The sequence below is a fragment of the Syngnathus floridae genome, chromosome 12 (assembly GCF_059516105.1).
Source record: "Syngnathus floridae isolate MCC-2025c chromosome 12, RoL_Sflo_1.0, whole genome shotgun sequence".
NCBI lineage: Eukaryota > Metazoa > Chordata > Actinopteri > Syngnathiformes > Syngnathidae > Syngnathus > Syngnathus floridae.
This window is the reverse complement of record NC_142424.1, coordinates 9,270,305-9,290,197: the sequence shown is the minus strand read 5'-3', so window position 1 is coordinate 9,290,197 and position 19,893 is coordinate 9,270,305. Positions and strand designations below refer to the sequence as shown.

At 43.0% G+C, this 19,893-nt stretch overlaps 2 protein-coding genes and 1 long non-coding RNA gene across 8 annotated transcripts in view; 2 read left to right on the top strand and 1 right to left on the bottom strand.

The window, feature by feature from the left end:
- shroom3 (shroom family member 3) overlaps positions 1-12,372 on the top strand; it is a 51,972-nt gene extending 39,600 nt beyond the window's left edge. For 4 of the 5 annotated variants that reach the window (XM_088391203.1, XM_088391202.1, XM_088391205.1 and 1 more), the window contains 13 exons: positions 6-460; positions 902-1,108; positions 1,412-1,598; positions 1,728-2,022; positions 5,016-5,092; positions 6,186-6,241; positions 7,421-8,192; positions 8,266-8,425; positions 9,043-9,185; positions 9,289-9,361; positions 10,071-10,236; positions 10,332-10,453; positions 10,520-12,372. In XM_088391203.1, the coding sequence (XP_088247329.1) occupies positions 6-460; positions 902-1,108; positions 1,412-1,598; positions 1,728-2,022; positions 5,016-5,092; positions 6,186-6,241; positions 7,421-8,192; positions 8,266-8,425; positions 9,043-9,185; positions 9,289-9,361; positions 10,071-10,236; positions 10,332-10,453; positions 10,520-10,909 (3,103 nt within the window). In that variant the 3' untranslated portion in view covers positions 10,910-12,372. Of the gene's footprint in view, positions 1-5; positions 461-901; positions 1,109-1,411; positions 1,599-1,727; positions 2,023-5,015; positions 5,093-6,185; positions 6,242-7,420; positions 8,193-8,265; positions 8,426-8,621; positions 8,671-9,042; positions 9,186-9,288; positions 9,362-10,070; positions 10,237-10,331; positions 10,454-10,519 lie in introns of those variants that run through there. The other variant, XM_088391206.1, reaches the window with a different exon arrangement.
- On the bottom strand, positions 8,707-14,075 carry LOC148389996 (uncharacterized). The gene is made up of 2 exons (XR_015861563.1): positions 13,467-14,075; positions 8,707-13,376 (listed from the first exon to the last, which is right to left on the bottom strand). It is a non-coding gene; the product is annotated as an uncharacterized LOC148389996 (long non-coding RNA).
- sowahb (sosondowah ankyrin repeat domain family member B) lies at positions 13,085-18,667 on the top strand. Of its 2 annotated transcripts, none has more exons than XM_088391208.1 (5): positions 13,085-14,582; positions 15,735-15,971; positions 16,103-16,470; positions 17,254-17,441; positions 17,707-17,904. In XM_088391208.1, the coding sequence occupies exons 1-5, from the start codon at positions 13,388-13,390 to the stop codon at positions 17,753-17,755; spliced, it is 2,037 nt and encodes a 678-aa protein (XP_088247334.1). In that variant the 5' UTR covers positions 13,085-13,387; the 3' UTR covers positions 17,756-17,904. The 2 variants fall into 2 exon arrangements, with proteins under 2 accessions (XP_088247334.1, XP_088247333.1); XM_088391207.1 differs by having other exon boundaries at positions 13,089-14,582; positions 17,627-18,667.
- Positions 18,668-19,893: the final 1,226 nt, after the last annotated feature.

The window sequence follows — 19,893 nt, the reverse complement described above, 5'->3', positions numbered from 1 at the left end:
AAAAGATCTTACAGGGACTCATTGAAAGAAGCGCAATCTAAGGTCCTGCACTCCACCTCCTTGAGACACAATTCCTCCACTGTTCATTCCTCACATGCAGTTTCTTCTCCAAATTCTTCCTCACACGGAAGCCATCAGCCTCTACCTTTCGTGTGCGACCATCCCCCCTCAGAGAAAAAAGGCCCTAAAACCATGCCTAAACCCGTGGGCGTTTTTACCAATGCCCCAGTCACATCCGCTCACACTCCAAAGGAACGCCATGTGGTTGGACCAGAGACCCAAGGCCCAAATCCGCCGGCCTTGCCCCGCGTCGCGCCAGTTGGACCTCCTGCTTTGTTGCGAATCGGTGGACGCAAACGTTTGAGCACAGACCAGAAAAAACACTCCTATTCTGAGCCAGACAACATGAATGAGATTGGAATTTCAGATTCTGAGAATGGTCTCTTCAAGCTTGGTGGAGGTAAAAGAAACAAAACGTCTAGTCTCCTTTGTTCTTTTTGGGGTATTGCTCATTGAAAAAGGATCGGGTTGGGCGTGTGGAGTTAGTTGCACGTTCTCCGTGTGCTTGTATGTTTATTTTTGGGTCCTCTAAATTCCCGACTCCCCAAAAGCATGAAATGATTAATAACATATCTCCTGTTATGGAATAAACCTTGTGATTGACTGTTTATTAGTTCAGTGTTCCTGACCTCTTGCCCTAAATTAGCTCGTGTAGACTCCAGCTTTCCGATGACCCTGAACAGGATATGAAATACAAAATACATAACTGTGATCTAATCCAGGAGGCGGGGGACACCCTGAACTGATTGCTAATGCTACTGTTTTAATGGTTCTCATGTTCACAAAAGTTATCTCAGGTTGCTCCCCTTATAAATTGACACAGGATCTTCCTCTCTGCTAGAGACCAGTGTGGCTGACCGCCGGAAAATGTTTGAACTTGGGTTTGCAAACAACACCATATCAAGGCCTGACTTGCGGCAGCTTCAGCAAGATGCTGTGGCTCAGTATGTGCAGAGGAAGAGAAGTGCAAAGAAAGATGAAGGAAGAGAGAGGAATGGACCAAGGCCCTTCAGCGCTTATCTACAGTCTGACAATACCTACCATTCAGGTGAGTGGATCAAGGCTGAACTGAAACTGCATTGTGCTCTTTAAAACATACAGTAGTTTGTATTCATCTACTTTCTATTCTATTGCGTTTTTCACATTTTGAGCTGTATTTTGGAAACCATAGCAAAGTATGACTTCAATTGCTGAGTTTAGTGTAACCACATTTTTTTCTGCTGTGCATGTAATAAAACATCTCTGTCAGACAAAACAAATACAGTCGTGGAGATAACTGTACTCGGCTCGCTTCCGTTTTTATTTTTCTTACCTGATTCTTGGACTCAATTTCCCTCATCCCCTCCCGCAGACACAATCAGCCTCTCCTCTACCTCCAGCCTTCTCTCACTCCAAGACTCTGGCCTGGATCGTTGCCTTTCTTCGAGTGAAAGGCGTCACTTCTCTTCTCCTGGAGCTGACCTGCGAAGCCTTCAGTCTAACTTATACTACCCAGGCAGAGTTACCACTCCACGGGCGCCTTCCTACTCATCCCCACGGTAACCAAGTCTGCTAGTTGAAACAACCAAAAGAGAGACATGTTTAGCCACTTTTAACAGGCGATGTTTGATCACATGCCATTCTTATTACAAAAACAATTAGCAACTTCTGCTCCTTGTGTTCCTTAGTGGTGACCCAGCACCTGAGTGCCACACATCCATCACCCACCTCCCACAAAATTTCATCCAAGAAGCAAGCTCCAATAAACAGAATTCAATTTGGTCAAAAGAAATGCAACAGACGGCAAGGCCACGACAGAAGCGTTTAGGGTCCAAGCAGGCGACCGGGTCACCAGCAATGGTCGGATCCATCTTGGGGTCTGGTAAATCCGCCTCTGTTGAAGATCTTTTGGAGCGGTCAGAGGAAAGGATCCCAAACCACTCCCGCTCCCGCTCATCCCCTACTCTAGAGAGACTCAATCAGGTAATATGCAACGACACCGGCACTCTAAATCATGCAGATTGATTACTTGGTCTAATAGCACATTGCTGTGAGGAAGGAGGGAATTACATTTTTGCCATTACATTTTGAAAATGGTAAAAATGTATTGTTCAGAGACTGTATGTGCTAAAATTATGAAAGGGTTGGCAGGCAAAGCTTGTTATAGTGAACATTGAGTTGAGTTGTATAAAGCAATGTTTCTGGCGCGGCACGGTGATGTGCCGTGAGAGATGTTCAGCTGTGCTGTGGGAAATTGTCCAATATTAATTACGGAGCGCATTGTAAACAGGATCGCCTGGTCAGCCACTTGCTAATTTCGCATGCGTGGCGAATCGGAGAATCTCGAGATTTCACGTTGTGTCGGTCTGATTGTATTTCAACGGCACATGCTCAGTTTGTGTGTGTGTTGCTGTGTGCTTTCGCTAACTGACACTATGACGGCTGTGGTGCGTTTGTTGTCAGATAGAAATCAGAGCATGCAGTTCAACCGGAGAACCTTGATTGTTCATTTTTCATCAACATAAAATACACAGTCAAGTCGAGACACCTCAACTGTGATAGCCACTCAGCTGCTGCCAAAACAGCAGAGCATCTATAAAAGTGACTTTGTTCTTATTGTCGCAATATTTATAGAGCTAGTCTAAAACTGTGAACAAAGTCATGTTGATTCTTTTGGATCTGAATCACAATCACTTACAATAGTTTATTTCTTACACTGTCTAAAAGCTTTTTAAAAAACTGTCACTTTTCTTGAAAAAAGAAATACAATTTAAAAAATATTTATTTTTATTCAATTACTTGACTCTCCATATATATATACATATATAGGAATAGGACTTTACTTGTATAGCAATTTCACAATGTCTTTTGTTGTAATATAACCAATTTTAATATAGAAGCTAATGTAACATAGATTTTTGTTGGTGGCGGACCAGCGTGAGAATCGAACCCTGGTCCTTTTAAATTGGACCAAAAGTCAGGTCTGAAAACACCCTTAGAGATAGGACAAGAAGCTCGGTTATCCGGGAGGTACTCGAAGTCGAGCCGCTGCTCCTTCATGTTGAGAGAAGCTAGATGAGGTCGCTAGGGCATCTAATTAGGATGCCTCCTGGATGCCTCGTGAGGTGTTCTGGGCCACGACCGTGGACACATTGGCGATATTGTCTCCTGGCTGGCCTGGGAAAGCCTTGGAGAGCTGGACAAAGTCGCCGGGGAGAGGGAAGTTTGGGACTCTGCCGAAGCTGCTGCTCCAGCGACCCAAGTGATGGCTAATGGATAGATAGAATGGATGGTTGGAGAAGGTTGACGGACATACATTTTTGGCCACTTTACTGCCAATGTGTTTGAGTAGACAGGATTAATCACGTGACGTCCGGAGCTCTATTAGCACTGAGCTTCTGTTACATACTACATAGTGAAACTATCTTCTGACTGGGTGAGGGAACAATGAATGTAGGTTTTATGTGGCAAATCCCTAAGAGAAGAAAAGACAAATATTTATAAACGCAAGGCAGGTGACGAGACAAATAATTTGACTGTCTCATCCATACTATGCCAATTAGACCTATTTGCAATTTTGCAACTTGCGAATCATGCACGTAACTGGCGCTCTCTCAGTCTTGTCAGTTTGTTCACAATTTCATCAGCAATGGCATGAACATTGACAATGATGTCATGATTAAACCCTCAAGTGCTTTTGTTACATGATGAAGGATCAAGAACTCATTTGGCTTCAAGGACATTTTGTTCTGAGTCGCACAGGAAATATCTAAAATCCTCAATGTTTCCTGTATGGTGCCGGAGAGCTGGAGATGGTGGCTGGGCGCTGTTTGATGTGGCAGATAGGAAAGATAAAACTCAAGCACACACATATACATATGACATCCTTAGAGTCTTAAATGAAAGGCAGCAAAAGACTAACTTCTCTTTCATCTGTTTACCTTATCAGTGGGATCAGTGTCACATAAACAACTTACATTTGAGGCAGACACACAGCGACATTCTTTTCACTTCAAGGTTCTCTGCAGAATGATATTTTACTTTCCGTTAAATAAAAAACAATAAGCGGTATAACACTAAATTGACACTGCTACTTGCACCGATTTGTACAAGACACCCTATCCATCTCAGTCCATGTAAGGAGGCTTACATACATGCAAAAAACTATGCACTATTTTGCTTGCAGTGGTTATAGAGGCAACTGACAATATACGTAAAAAAAAAATAGTACTAGTATCTTTGTATGTACCGTAAGTATTTGCATATATTTGCATGCAAAAGTAGATTCATCATTTGTATTTTCTGGTGAAAGCAGAGCCGGTGTGTGTTTGAGAGGGTATGAATGGTTGCGGGTACCTATGTTATATTTCACAGATAAAAAAAAAAAAGAGGTAAGTTTTCAATGTAATTGTGGAAAAGCATTAGAGTACTATTGTTTGTTTTTTGCATGAACACCCGAGTGAGTTATTAACATCATAACTGATTGAGTGATTATGTGAGACCATTTACATTGGCCTACTTTCGGTTTACAATTATCAATCATTTCCATGTCAAGTGAGATCATTTAGAAATGCCGAAACAATAACATGTTTACAAGTAACAATGACAACACAGCTTTCAATTGTAGCCACAGATTTAATATTTTGAATTTTCATCGATTAACAATTCATCTCTAAGTCAAAGTCAAAAAGTCAAAGTCAGCTTCATTGTCAATTTCTCCACATGCCAAAGACACACAAAGAAACCGGAATTTTGTTCCCCCCTATCCCACGGTGACAAGACATGGCTCACAACAGACAAACAAGTAAACAAGTATAACAAAAGCGTGCTGAATAAATAATGAATAAATAACACAACAATAAATAAATAAATAAGAGGAGCAGGGGAAAAAAAAAAAAAAAAGGTCAGAATTGGCCTTTGCTGCATGAAAAGATCCTTAATACAATTATAATACGCAAAAAATGTGTGTGTTTCAGGACTCTGCATCAGATCAAGTGAAGATGTTTGATGCCTTTGTGTCTGAGCCAGAACACTGGACTAAAACTGAGGGCAGGTACTGTACGCACATCATCGTCCTCCATTGTCACACTAGCCTAGTAGTTAATACATATACTGTAGCTTTGTCTCTGCCTCCATCTCATCTATTTTGTGCAGTTAGATTTCTGTGATTAATCTGATTTCGCCTCTCGCAAATTATGTAAAAATCTAACAGAATATCAGTGAGCTAAATGGTAAATGGAGTCGCTATTACTTTTATTACAAATGTATTACTCGTAAAGGGTCAGTTAAACATGAACTTGTGTTGTCCATGTGACAGAATATGATGCTAGGGTAAAAAGATTGACAGGACAGTTGCAAGACCAAAAAGGTAGAAGAAAATGGACACAAAACAATACAGGGGAGGAGAAACTTGATGCAATTCCTTGGAACGGGGAGAGCAAATGAGAATGTATAGTTGGAAAAACAAAAAACAATGAAAACAAATTAAATATTAGAGTCCGAGGCTAGGGCAAGACGAAAGGAAGGAGTTAAGAAAAGTGTAACGGTACGGGAAAGAGGAAGATACGTTTTACACTGAGGAATTTAAGGAAGAACAAAAATCCCTGGCACTGACATTGAAAAAACAAACAACTTCAGTGCACTGAGATTTATTAAGCCAAAGCTATTGGATATGTTTACGCTTAAAATGTGAAGGGCAGGGGTCAGTTAAGGAATTCAGTAGTGTGTGCGTGGCGTGGGTGTGTGTGTGGGTGTGTGTGTGTGCTCGTGCGCGTGTGCGTGCGTATTTGTGTGGCGCAAGTGTGTGTCTTAGTGTTTGTGTGGTTGGATGTCAGATCAGATTTGTATTGCCGCACTAAGCTCATGAATGTATTGTTTCTTTGTAAACAGAACCAAACAGGAGAATTTTGAATGACAGTGGGAAAGCTTATACAGAAGACAAATACTTTACAATTGCAGTCAATCAGAGATTGATGTAAATATGACAAGAACATTTAGCAGCAATGTAGCATGAATGTGGGTTTAGTCAGAGAGATGGCTACAATATTCAACTGATAAAAACATACAAAAGGAAGTCAAATGTTTGACCCATGTGACTGACCATGCATTTGTATATTGCATTGACAATTTCCTGTTACGTTGCATAGCATTGGAGACAACAAGCCACTAGAGGGCCTTGCCTCACCTGCTGGGTCTTCTCTAGGTGAGTATGCTGAATGGCTGAAATATGTGCACTCGCACTCCACACTTATGGGTATGTAAAAGTAGAAATAATAGTTTAAAACAATAAAGTTAAAGTATGTTCAAGTGTTTTTTAGGTAAAAGTAAAAAAAAGGTACAGTACAGTCTGAAATATACCTAAGTACAAAAGTTATGCTGACTAGCTATTTTGATAACTTCACACTAAAACTTCACAGCACATAAAATATTTTCCTTTTTTTATGAACTTATATAGTGCTTGTGGGCAAAAAATAAAAACAATGGACACATCTTTGCTGCAAGCTAAATTCTGATAGTAGAAATTGAAGATCACACTGGGTTGTCCATGAGCAAAACAAGACATCACAAAAATGCTAACGCTTTTCAAAATGCGCTTACACTCACTTGGGGTAAAAACCCACACACAGTTGAAATTGCTCTCAGTAAAATGTGGCAATTAAAAAATGAGGTGCCTCAATCACAAATGGCCGGCAGTTTATTTCACAGGGTTGCTCACCACAATTCTGTTGTGCACTATTATTATTACTATTATTATTAACTTTTCTCAGACTGTTTTTTTTTTTTTTTAATGTACTACACAGCTGTCACACTTCCTCAGACAATTGAATGTGCCACCAACGCAGAGTGACAAATTACTTTGAAATTTCTGGTTAAGTTGGAAGTTGGTTGGAGTTATGGTGTCCGCTTTGTGTGCAAAAATCTAAATGCTTGGCACATCGAAGAGAAAAATCACCTGATAATATCCCACACAGCATGTGTAACAAACACAATGCACTTAATTTTTCACTTGAGTAAATACTAGAAGTCGTTTGCTAGCACCTCTGCTGAAGAACATGGTGGTAGGCTTGCCAAGTGTGGACTGTTTCAAGCACGCGCTTTGAACTTGGGTTGTAGCATTCTAATAGTCCACCACTAGATGGCGGTGAAACACATAAATCTAAACACTTTGTCTTTAGCCAGATTGCCACATTGCATTGTGGCTGAAGGTAAAATCCTGGCAAGTTTGTACAAAGTGAGACGTTGTCAAAATCGGAAGTCTACTTTAACCCATTGTGGCGTACAGAACAGGGAGAGCCAAGAAAAATCACAGTAATACTTAATTGACCAGTGTGATGTGAACTGTGCCATCTCTTTTATCCATTTTTATCTCCCTCCTTTCTAGGTACAGCCTTCTCCCACTCCCCTGTCCCACTGAGGGACAGACAGCAACGTCAGAGGAACAGTGAGCGTCAGCGAGCCCATAGCATGTCCTCTCTAGCAGCCTCAGTTGGTCTGCCTTATCCCCTCTCCTCCGTGTCCGGATCTCAGGACGGAGATGGCCCTGACTGGCAGTCTAGCAAGGGTCAAAGTCAAGCCAATCTGGATGACATCACCTTCCCGGGAACACCCCGCAACAACATTGCAGAAAGTTTTGGCGGCGCTGTCAGCCTCGACGGCCACCTTGACACCTTTGCGATGGACAAACCGGCGAGGCACAGTTTGAGTGATGCTAGCATATCACACGACACTAGTACGAATGGCATTCACGGAGAGCGAACATTTAGTTTAGAGAGAAATGGAGGGCATTATGAAGAAAACATCAAACCGGTGTCTTCAGTGACCACATCACCGCTGCTTCATTTCCAATTTGCTTCCACACCAGATAAGAAACACAGTGGGAATGTCGAATCACGTCCTTCCACACCCTCTCATCAGTCCCTCCTTCAGAACCTTCCCTCACCGATGAGCCTCAACAGCTCCACTGACCAAAAACAAATATCAGTAACATCCACAGGACTATTTAATGAAGACATGGATGAGGTATTCCTTCTAAATCCTGCACCTCCATCACCTTCTCGTTCAATCATAGAGACGAATATCATGGGAGACTTCCCTTTGCCTCACACTCCTCCCCTTGAGTTGGACAAGAAAAACTCTTTGCAGATTGCGGAAAGGTTGGTTTTCCATGTGTTTGAAATGAAAGATGTATCAGTTGAGATCTTAAACATTCTTTCCATTCTCCGCCAGCCTTGTTGTCCCATCCTCAAGGCCACGATCGTCCACTCTCACGTCCACCTCTTCTAGCAACCTACAGCTTGATGACACGCTTAACCTTGAGTACCAGCCACTGCTCAAGAGGGAAAAGACAGTGGAGGAGCTACAAGTGGAAACGCTGGCAAAGCAGCTAGTGGGTACCTGTAGTCAAGTGGTCCATCCCAAAATGGATATTGCGTATTGTTTTTTTTCTTTTGTATGTCTTTTTGGTAACTTCTCATCAAGGCCATCGTATTGTTGTCATTGCAGCTATACATCAGATGGCATATTGTAAAATTAATTAGTACCATTTGTAGACATAATCTTTGGTCCTCTTCTGTTAATGACAGAAACACACCTCAGAGGTCACAGAAATAACTATAATCTGACATACACAACGTGAGTTCAATTCTCACATATGACGTAAGGTGTGTGTGTGTGTGTGTGTGTGTGTGTGTGTGTGTGTGTGTGTGTGTGTGTGTGTGTGTGTGTGTGTGTGTGTGTGTGTGTGTGTGTGTGTGTGTGTGTGTGTGTGTGTGTGTGTGTGTGTGTGTGTGTGTGTGTGTGTGTCGGTGTCGGTGTGAAAGTGTGAGTGAGTGAGACTTACCATGTGAGCACACACTTGTGTGCTCACATGGTAAGTCCCATGTGTTGTTTTGGACTTACCATGTGACTTTTGCCCTCGTTTAACCTACAGTACATATCTATTCATTGTACTCAGCAGCCGTTGGAGTTGACGACAATTCTTCTGTTTTCACTCTGTTTCCATAGCTAGTGAAGGATCGCTCTCTGACACATATCCTAGAAACATGGGAGGGTAAATCACCTGTAGACCTTGTGGAGGAGATCTTTCAAAACAGCAGACTGGATGGTAAAGTGCCTTGGCAAGCCAGGGGTAGCCCATTAAATGATAGGTATTCATTTTTCTTTAAACGTTGTTTGACCTTCAGACCTTGCTCACCTTTCAATTTTTACCTTGTTTGTGTCCATTAAATGTTTGCATTGCCCCCTGTACAGGAGTGAGAATGTTCTCAATGCAGCAGTCGACGAAAGGACTGAGATGGAGGAGAAGGACCTCAACAGCAGCAAGGTAATGAAAGAAAAGAGAAAGCATGACATACTAAGTAGCAGCCATGTTAGCAGGGGGAGCAAATGTCATGGAAAGCATGGACCGTGAGCTTAGCATCGCCATTACATCGCATGATAGTATCCATCCATCCATTTTCTGTACCCGCGGGGGTTGCGGGTGTGTTGGAGCCAATCCCAGCAGTCATCGGACACCCTGAACCGGTTGCCAACCAAAGGCAGGGCACACAGAGACTAACAACCATTCGTACTCACACCCAGGGGCAATTTGGAGTGCTCAATCAACCAACCATTTATGTTTTGGGGATGTGGGAGGAAACCAGAGTGCCCCGAGAAAACCCACCTAGCCACGGGGAGAACATGCAAACGCCACACAGGGAGGGCTGGAGGTGGACTCGAACTTGTATCCTCCGAATCATGACGTGCTAATCAGTGCCCCGCCCTAGTGAAGAATGATAAAAGATAAGATAAAAAAATGAAGCACACTAACATAGTGGCTCGAGCCACCGGGCGCAGTGGGTGGGTTACTAGGCATTTTTAGGCCACAAAAAAATGAACCACCAAGTATGATGTGTTTTGATGAATATGCCCAATGAATCCATAATGAGGAGTTTCTACTGTATAATTGGCACATCAAGATGGTATGCTTTTTGTAGCTATGCTTATTCAGAAATGTCATCTTTGCCTGTTGTTTCTCCTGACCTCTCTGTTAGGTGGAACTCTGCAAGGCTCTGAGGTGTAGTGTGGTGGCTATGCATCAAGAAAAGGATGCTCTGTGCGAGGAGCAAAAGCGTCACCAGGCACTCGGGGCCAGCATTGGCTCTCTGGTGCACAAACTATGCAAGATAAACGAGAGGGACAAGTACAACATGTTTATTGGTACAACATTCGGGGAAAATATAGCTCAAATAGCCAAGGCTCTGGCTAACTCTTTGGTAAAAGTAACCTTTTGTTTTTGTTTTTTTGTTTTGCAGGTGATCTTGAAAAAATTGTGAACCTGCTATTGTCACTGTGTAGCCGGCTATGGAGAATTGATAAATCTCTGTTTGTTTTGCAACAACAAGAGCTCACAAAGGAGGACATTTCAGAGGAGCGGGTGAGAAAACTTTGCACACTTTTTCATATTAGTCCTCAAATATTGTAAGCATTTTTTTCCCCGCAGGACTCCCTCAACCACAAACGCTCTCAGCTCCTCAGTCAAACAGAGGATGCCTGGGAACTGAAGCAAAACCTGGACCGGCGGCAGCGCGTTGTTCACGCCATCTTGCGAGGCTACCTCACTGATGCCCAGCTCCAAGACTACCTACACTTTGTTAGCACCAAACCCTCCCTACTGATTCGCCAACGGAACCTCGATGATCTCATACGTCAGCGAGAGGAGCAGCTGACGAGGCTGGCAGAGACCCTCCCGCCAGAGTTGGCGGCGGCTCGTGATTGGTCAATAGGATCTTTCCGTGCGTCCTCGAACCCCATTTCCTGCTCCATTCCCTGCCCGCCGCCGATTCCTGGCAACACCCACTCTGGCAGGTCCACCACCGTGACATCGCTGTGAGGTTATGAACCAGCAACAAGCAGCTGTGCAGAAACTACGTGAAAACTTACAATTGGGGGAGTACGGATGCAAGAGTGGGCCCAGTCCCACTGAATCTATGCACGCAGGATGTCGCACGTGAAGCTGCAAACACTCGTCATGTGCCTCGTTTTATTTGCGCCCGACTGAAACTTTTACAAGAGAAGTAATATCACATCTGCCTTAAGTTTTAAATTTACCCAACCGCTGCCACTCTTAGCTGTTGTTTTAAAGTTCACTAAGCGTTTAAGAAAGGTTATTGTTGAAAACTTGCAAGATCATTCGGGTTTAATGAAGGGTCGTTCTCTTCTATTTCTTCCTCCAACTTTTTGAGAAATACTTGACAAATTTATTTGAGGCATTTGAAAGATGTAGTCATTTTTCGAGATAGGACTAGGACTGCAACGCTTGACATATGAAATGTTTATCTGAAAAGTTCTTTCATTTTCTTCCAAGAATATTCAGGATATAACAGAGAAGAATGGACTGTTACAGGAAATAACAGGAATACAGTGAGAAAACAATAAAAGGTCCTGTCCTGCAGCTTTGCCATTTAGAAGGCACCAATGGTGCTCTCAATTTAGGCAAGTTCAATTTTATCTCAAATAGAAAAGTGTGTTTGCTGGTGGCCAAAGACAAAATAATAATAACAAATTGCCACTACAATTGTTTTTGATGTCAAAGGAGGAAGAGTCCAAAGATTTGGATGGGGTGCAATGCTCAATGTTGTTTTTGATCATTTAAATTACGAAATAATACCGGTGGAACATAATTACGTATAGATTACGGCTGTAAATTTGCCTAGGAATGCATCTTGATTTTACAATGCCTTCAACTGGATTTATGACTCCAATAGGAATCCAGAAAGGTGTCTCATTATATAACATGACTTTTTTTAATGGCTGTCAAAAAATGGAAGCTGCACATGGAAATTTTAGGCCATTTTTATGTGTTGGTTATCCACTGGTGACAATTCACAACACACATTATAACTGTACTTTTTAGAGGTTCATCCAATCAGACAACCGCACGACATTGAATGTCAAATACAAATGAAACATGTTACATTCTTTATTGAGGCAGCAGTGCAGTTTTAAAAAAAAAAAAAATTTTAACAACTTGAGTACACGTTATTCATCTTGAAGTGTCTATCTAAAGACCATTGTTTATCCTCCACCGACAAATTTGACTTGTTTTCTAGTTTGGAGAGCACATTTAACATACTGTCGGTTTTTCCTAATTTCCATATTTCACGCATAAAACCACATTCACAATCACATTCACTTTTTGATTTATTCATCATAGGCACAACAGATTATCCCAGATGTTTTGCTGGTTGACTTGCGGAGCTATCAAAAAAAAAAAAAAAAGTCAGATGATTGGAAAATGGCTCCTGATGTTTTTCTATCCTGTTTTTGCTAAATAAATATATTTTATAAATGTCATTCGGGGTAGTCTGTGATTCACTAATAGGAGTCAATACATTAACTCTACGCTGGGTCTCTGGTTAGCACGTCCGCTTCACAGTTCAGAGGGTATGGGATCGATTCCACCTCTGGCCCTCCCTGTGTGGAGTCTGCATGTTCTCCCCGTGCCTGTGTGGGGTTTCCTCCCACTTCCCAAAGAGGTCAAATTGTCCTGAGGCTTGAGTGCGAGTGCGGATGGTTGTTCGTCTAGTTACCCCGCCTACTGCCCGATGACTGCTGGGATAGGTTCCAGCACGGCCGCAACTCCCGTGGGGACAAGCATTACAGAAGATGGAGAGAGAGAAAGCGGTTGAGCGAAAGAGTTCTGGGCCCTAGAATCCGTCACTTGTATTTACTTTAAAATGATCACAACTGAGGGTGTATTCAGACCTGACTGTTTGATCCGCTTTAAAAGGACCAGGGTTCGGTTGGAAGGCTGGTCCAGACCTTTTGTGCAGGTGTGAATACACGCAAACAAATCCTGGTGCGGATTAAAGAAACGGACCGAGACCCGGTTCGCTTCAGGTGTGAATACAAACAGCAAAAATCCGCACCAATAGCACAAATGTGCAGAGAAGGAACACAGCGGGTGGGACTCGCATGTTTTCCTCCGTTTCCGGATCCGTGCTCTGTGTGCCGCCCCGGTCAGTGCTGTCCAATGGGAGCACAGATCGTCACAAGCGTGGATGTGTAGACTTCACTTGCAAAACGCACTAAACAAAACAATCAAGTCCGCTTTTGGTCCGGACCAAACAAGCGGACTAAAAGACTTTTCTGGTTTGGTTAGATATACCCTTAGACTCTTTAAAATTATTTGGAATGAACCCGTCTTTAAAATGAAGAATGATCATCAAGTTTGTATGTAATGTCCCCGGTTCACCTGCAAGAATGCCGCGAGCGAGAAAAGGGTTAAATACCTGAAGTGGGCGAGGCTTCATTTCTCAACCAACTCCCGACCTTCGGAACCAACAGGGAACAAACGACTGAAACCAGAATGAACACGGATTTCACTCAAGACTCGGTTTTACATTTTCTCCAGAGCAGAGGAGGCTCGGTGAAAAATTCCGACCTACTTCAGCACTTTAGAGGCTTCCTCCGGGACCATGCGGACCAAGTTCGGAATCGCGAACTCTTCAAGAAGTTCGTCAACTCCGTGGCTACCGTCAAGCAAGAGCACGGCGTCTCTCATGTTGTTCTCAGGAAGAAATTTCGAGGTTCGGGACCAAGCGGTGGTTCTGGGACGCCCGTCCAGAGGACCGCTGAGCCGTCACCCTTGAACCCGGCTTGGAGCAAAGAAAAAGTTTTGCAGAAGTCATTGCCCCTAAAGGAGGTAGCACCCTCTCTGCCAAGAGAATCTAACTTGAAAAATGTCCTACCGGTGGCTGATCTCATACTGAACAACAACAACCGTGTAGAAACAAATTTGAACCTGACACCGGAAGCAAGGGAGTTCAGTAGAGATGAAGCCGCTCCAGCGGTGAGTCATGATCAAATCTCAGCCAAAACACATCCGAGCCCCCAAAGTAGCGCTACGAGACAGCGCCATCCCCAAGCGACAGTAAAACGCGAAGCAATCAGCCAGCAGGTGCCACCTTCTGGAACCCCAAAAAGCAAAGAAGGGGGTCATCCCCATCATGCTCAGCAACGCCGCACCAGACACAGGCAGAGCTACAAAACTGCAGTCTCCTATGATGATGAGGAAGAGGATGATGATGAAGAGCTCAATGTGATGATGAGCACATCTGGAGCAGTTGGACCTCTCAGAGGTCACCTTGAACCCCTTGCCGAGTACAGCTCAAGCCAGCCCATTGCTTCATCATCAACAGAGTGGGTTGTTCCAAAAATTTCGGTAAAGAACATAGCTGAGGGGCAAGTGCCCCATTTGGAATCAGAGCTGCAGCCTAGAGGTCCAAAGGTGGGTCCAAATGTGGTTCCTGTATCACCCATCCGGCTTACTCTGCCCGCCGAACATTCCATGCCGTCGCCAGACAGAGCTGAAGATGAGGAGAGACGTTATAGGCGTCCCTTGGAGCACGAACATGATTGGGGTCATAATGAAAGGACGTGGTTGTCGAGCAGCCACGACAGCATCTTCTCCTACCCGTCTGATGCTGGCTTCTCGAGCCGCGAGTGGGCCGCCAGAACATCAGGGTGGAACAGCAGCACTGACAAACTGCAGTTATTAGCAGGTAAGGCTGCACCTAATTTGTTTGGTGTAGTGACTCCCAGCTGCTGTGCCCATGTACCCAAACACTTATTTTACATTAGAAAATCGCACCCACCAAACAAAGAATGTCACATGGTAAAGAAGATTGTGACCCACTGTGGAGCTTTTGAATTTTGTTGGTGTTTAACTGTCTATAGTCAGCTGGACAGTACAAACCATATTCATGGACTTGAAAGGCAAATAAATTATTTTTGGTCATCAATCAATCAATCCGTCAACCGAAGGATTTTTAGTCCAAGGTTGGTCAGTTATTCTCAGTCTGGTACCACGAGTACAGAAACAATCAATGGATTAAGTGTTAAAAATGTATCATGTTAGTTACTTAAAACATTTTGTAATACAGTACAGTTTGGTTGTATCCACATTTTTGAGTACAATACTGTTGACATATGTACATCTTTTAAATGAAAGATTTCAAGTGTTTTAATTAATCCTGATAGAGATGCAACAATTAATCATTTAATCAACAACTAACCAATCATCCAATTAATCTAACTAGTTAGTTGATTAGACATGATTAAATTAAAAAATATCTTAATCCTTGGAATTTAAGCCTCTCAACAAAAAATATTGTCAGATGTCTGTAGTCCTCCATTGATTTTTTTCTCTAAAAGAAGAATCGTTTGCAACATCTCTTTTACTTTTGAAAACAATAATAAATTTCTTTGCCCATTTGGGGATGGGCCAAACCCGTAATTAGATGCTAATGAATTCATGTTTGTACATTTTCCTCACTGCTAATATAAAACAATGTCCTGTTTTGGGAAATGCTTGTGAGGAGCGCTTTTTCCTGCTGCAACAGATTTCTTTTTATATATCTGGGTGCTAGTAAGAGAACATTTTGTTACAGTTTTAGCGCTTTTAGTTGCTATTTTGGTAAAGCTCTTAAAAAAAAACTCATTGAAATTCTCCTCCTTCTTCTCCTTTTTCTCCTTGTTCTTCTTCCTTTTGTGGCCCAATCAATATAGATTTTTGAAGCTGATGCCAATTCCAGAAAAAAATTCTGGTGACTGATTAGACGATTATTTTAAAAACGTATAGCACAATGAGTACATTGTTTTAGATCTTCAACAAAAGATATGATTTTAACCCCCCCACCCCCTTGTTTTCTCAGGTGCTTCTGCGGGTGCCTTTCAAACGCAGGAGGTCCTCCAGCAAATTTCTGAAGCAAAGCAAGCATCCAAGACACATCACACTGAACTGAAGGTCACGGCACCGTGGCATAACTCAAAGGGCAATATCCTAGACAAACGGGCATTTGTCACTCATGTGGCATCATTCCATCGCTCCTCTGAGCGTCTTGACCAGCAACAGTATGTGCCCAGAGGCGTTCCATGGCGTCACTCCTCAGGTAAGTTGTTGGTATTTACAGAAGTTTAAATAGGGTCTGCTGTAAAGGTGCTCAAATTTCACTTGAAAAGCAAATATCTTGAATGTGGCGTGTCTGAGTGGTGTATCCTAAAAAATTGTCTGAATTTCAAGGTGATCTCTACGACGACCACGAATCAAGCGACTGCTCCGCTTCGTCCCCTGCGCCACGTCCGACACTCGCCGGGCGCATCAGCGGTAGGCTGAGGGGCCGGATGTGCCGCAGCATGGGTGCCGACCTCAACGAGCTACTGCAGGAGGAAGAGGCGGCGGCGGCTGAAGGCAGAGTAGCAGGGAATGAAGCAGCCAGGCGGAAGCGCCTCCACCGGATATCGTCCTCGCTGAGCCTCCGCTACAACCTGTCATCCTCCTCGCTGTCGTCTTGTTCCACGCCATCTCGCTGCAACAGCCTGGCTGACTTGGCCGAGAGGACGGAAACCAAAGAAAAGGCTGGTGCGCATCAAGAAAGCCCCTGTAGGCAGGTAAGAAACTGCAAAAACTGCAACCATATAAGAACGGCTCAGAAGAAAAAAATAATTGCAAAGGCTGAGACTACGAGCCAAAGTTGTTACATCCTTATGGGGAAATTTGTCACATGCATTCTAGTTCAAGTGTTGAGGGGATACCTTCTTCTCAAATTCAAATTGAAATTTTGGAGCATGGCCTTGGTCACCATGACAACTGCTAGTGCAGTTAGGGTACGGAACAGAATGCATGAACTCTTGTATTACCAACTTAGAATCTCTGTACAACCTGTTGCGCGACAATTACAAAAAATGAAGGCTGCAACTAACAATTATCCTAAATAATTTTTCAATTATTTGGTAATTGTTCGATGAAACTAGTTAAAAAAATAAATGAATAATCCATCCGTTGGTTCCAAAACAGGATATCATTTCAAATGGACAGTGTAGAAAAGCCACAAACATGAATTAATAGATTCATTTCCTGTTTGTGCATGTGTGTAGGGTGATTGGGTGTGTGTCCGTGTTTAAAAGCAGCACATTTTGTGGATTTATTGGAGGCTTCAAGCAGAGAACATACGTGTTTAAAAGCAGCCCATTATGTGGGCTTACTTAAAATCAGCACATCATGTCTCAGCTAATCAAGGGACAGGCATTCCCGACGAATTGGAAACGAGTGTAGTAATTTTTAGACTATGGCTGCTGAAACTGGATTTAAAGAACAATGCTGTACACTTTGTCACACGTTAAAGTTTGTTCTTTTGTCTTATTCTGCTCCCTGACATTTGGTTTTGCTTCCAGTCTTTGGTTCCACTAGAGCCCAGAGAACACGCTTGGCTGGTGAAAGGGGCATCGGGAGCTTGGCCAGACATCTACTCGCTGTTCCGGGAGGACTGCACTCTTCTCAACAGACGAGACTTCATCTCTGGTTTCACCATACTGCACTGGATCGCCAAACACGGCGACCATCGAGTTCTCAACACGCTCTGGTACCTCTTGTGTGCAACCTTATGATTCTGCTAGTGAACACACAAATGTTTACAGTGAGAACATAAAGTAAATTCGGTAAAACCATGTGGTGGTGCTTTAACAAGTGCCAGCTCCTGCACTTTAGTCATTATAGTAGTTTTGATTAACTAACGAAAAGCTTTCTTCCCTCTACTTGTGGTTGAAGGTATGGTGTCCAAAAGGCCGGTTTGGCGTTTGACATTAATGCCAGGTCATCATGTGGCCAAACGCCACTTCACATTGCAGCCATCCAGGGCAACAAGAACATGATTCGCCTACTGGTCAACAAATTTGACGCCGACGTGAAGCTGAGGGACACGGCTGGGAAGAGGCCCTGGCAGTACCTGAACCGGAGCATGCCCTACGACATCTTCCAATTGCTGGGAGGAGCGCCCACACGTAACGTCGAGAGAGGAGGGGCAAGTTCCCTCGCGGCGGAAGGTCGAGGTAAACAGAAGCCGCATCAGCGCAGACGCCATCGACACCTGTCCTTCGCCTCTCAGGGCGCGAAACCCAGAACCATCTCAGGCACCAAGGTTAAACGGTCATCATCAATCGCAGCATTCTTAAAACACAAATCACTGGCTCGCTTTCATGGATACAAATCTGACGGCTGAGGCGCACATCAGTTTTGTTTTGTTTTGATTTGTTTTGTTTTGTTTTGTTTTGTTTTGTTTTGTTCTTAAACTGCTTGACTGAACCATAAATCTGCATTTGTGTTGTTTTCACAAATCTCTTACAAAAATGGAAAGCTGTTGGAGCTTTCGTTAAGTTTTCTTGACAGCGGTCTTTAGGTCTAATACTAAGATGCCCTTTGTTTACACTAGTAAGGCAATTCAGTGCACTGGGAGAATGACTGAATCTTGCTAATAATGTTTTACCTGCAACTATTTGGCATTGTTGCATACTATTTGAATGACGACATTTTACCAATGAAGGCAAACTACCGGTGGAGATTTCAATGCCACAGTCAAGGTTAAGAGGCCACTAGTGCATGGCACTTGCTGACTAGTAAATGTTACTAGCAAAGATTAATTGCACACTATTAGGCCAAATATGCCACTGGGAGTGGATGAAACATTCCTAGGAAGACACAGACATTCTACAAATGCACTGAATTGACTTGAATCAACTCTACTGAACAGTTTTTCTATTAGTCTTTGACTGGACAGAGTTCACTGCATATTAAATGTGTTTCTCAACTGGAGCGGTTTCTTTCAATCTACTATAAAAATGCCCAACTTATTGCTGCATTTCTCAACCCGTATATCCAAGGTAATGTTGGACGTGTTGGCATGGAGAAAGTGAAGGCTGCCGAAAATGTCAGCAAGGAGTGCTTGTCTGTGATTAGTTAGCACAGCAATATTATTTTAAAACGAGTTTAGTTTGGGGCAAAAAAAACATTTAGATGTTCAGCTTTGGGTCATTTACAGCCCAAACATAGGAGTGTCCATATTTTCCAAGTCTAGTAAAGCTAGCGTAATAGTACATTCTTCAAAAGTCAAGGTGAGGCTTGTAATGAGTAGCATGAATTTAAACCTTGATTGGATCGGACAAATGTTATTCAAATACATATTCAGAGGTGCTTTTGCACGTTTCTTCATTAGATGAGCGGTCCCATCCAACACACTTGATCCTATTTTTAACCTCACTGAATAACATTTGTAAAATGTCGGAAGTACGAATAGGAGTAGCAAATGGTCATTTACTTCAGTGTAATTATGTTTGGAGGATGTCAATAGCAATCTGGAAACAATTTACAAGGAAAATTAACCGCCTCAAAAAGTAGTTACCAATAAGTGCCAAAAGATGGCAGCTTATCCAAGAAACCCTTCAAGGATTTACAAGTATTCATTTAGCTTTACTCAGATATAACAATAAAGTTCTCCTGTTAAAATTGTCTCCACCAATAGTGAATATCATTTCATCAATTACTTTACCGTCATGATTATCTACCGAGTGTCCAAAAACTCCAATGTGGAGGTGAGGGAAAGAGATAGAGATAGACAGTTGACATTTTCCTAAAAGTTTGCTGCTTCACAATTTGTGTTTAGTCAGATGTTAAAGTATAATGAAATACTAGAGACGTGTGTGGCAGCTTGAACTTCCTGAGCTGTCTCAGAAAGTACAGCCTCTACTCGGCCTTCTTCCGGACAGAATCTATGTGGCCGGTCCATTTCAGGTCCTGAGAAATTGTGGATCCCAGGAACTTGAAAGTGTCTGTGGAAGGAATAGCATTACTTAGGATAGTGAGGGGTGGAAGTGATGAAGGGTCTCTCCTGAAGTCCACCGTCATCTCCACGGTGTTGAGTGGGTTCATCTCTAGGTGGTTTTGGCTGGACCAGTGGACCAGCCGCTCCACCTCCTCTCTGTACGCAGTCTTGTCACCGTCCCGGATCAGTCCGATGAGAGTGGTGTGGTCCGCATACTTCA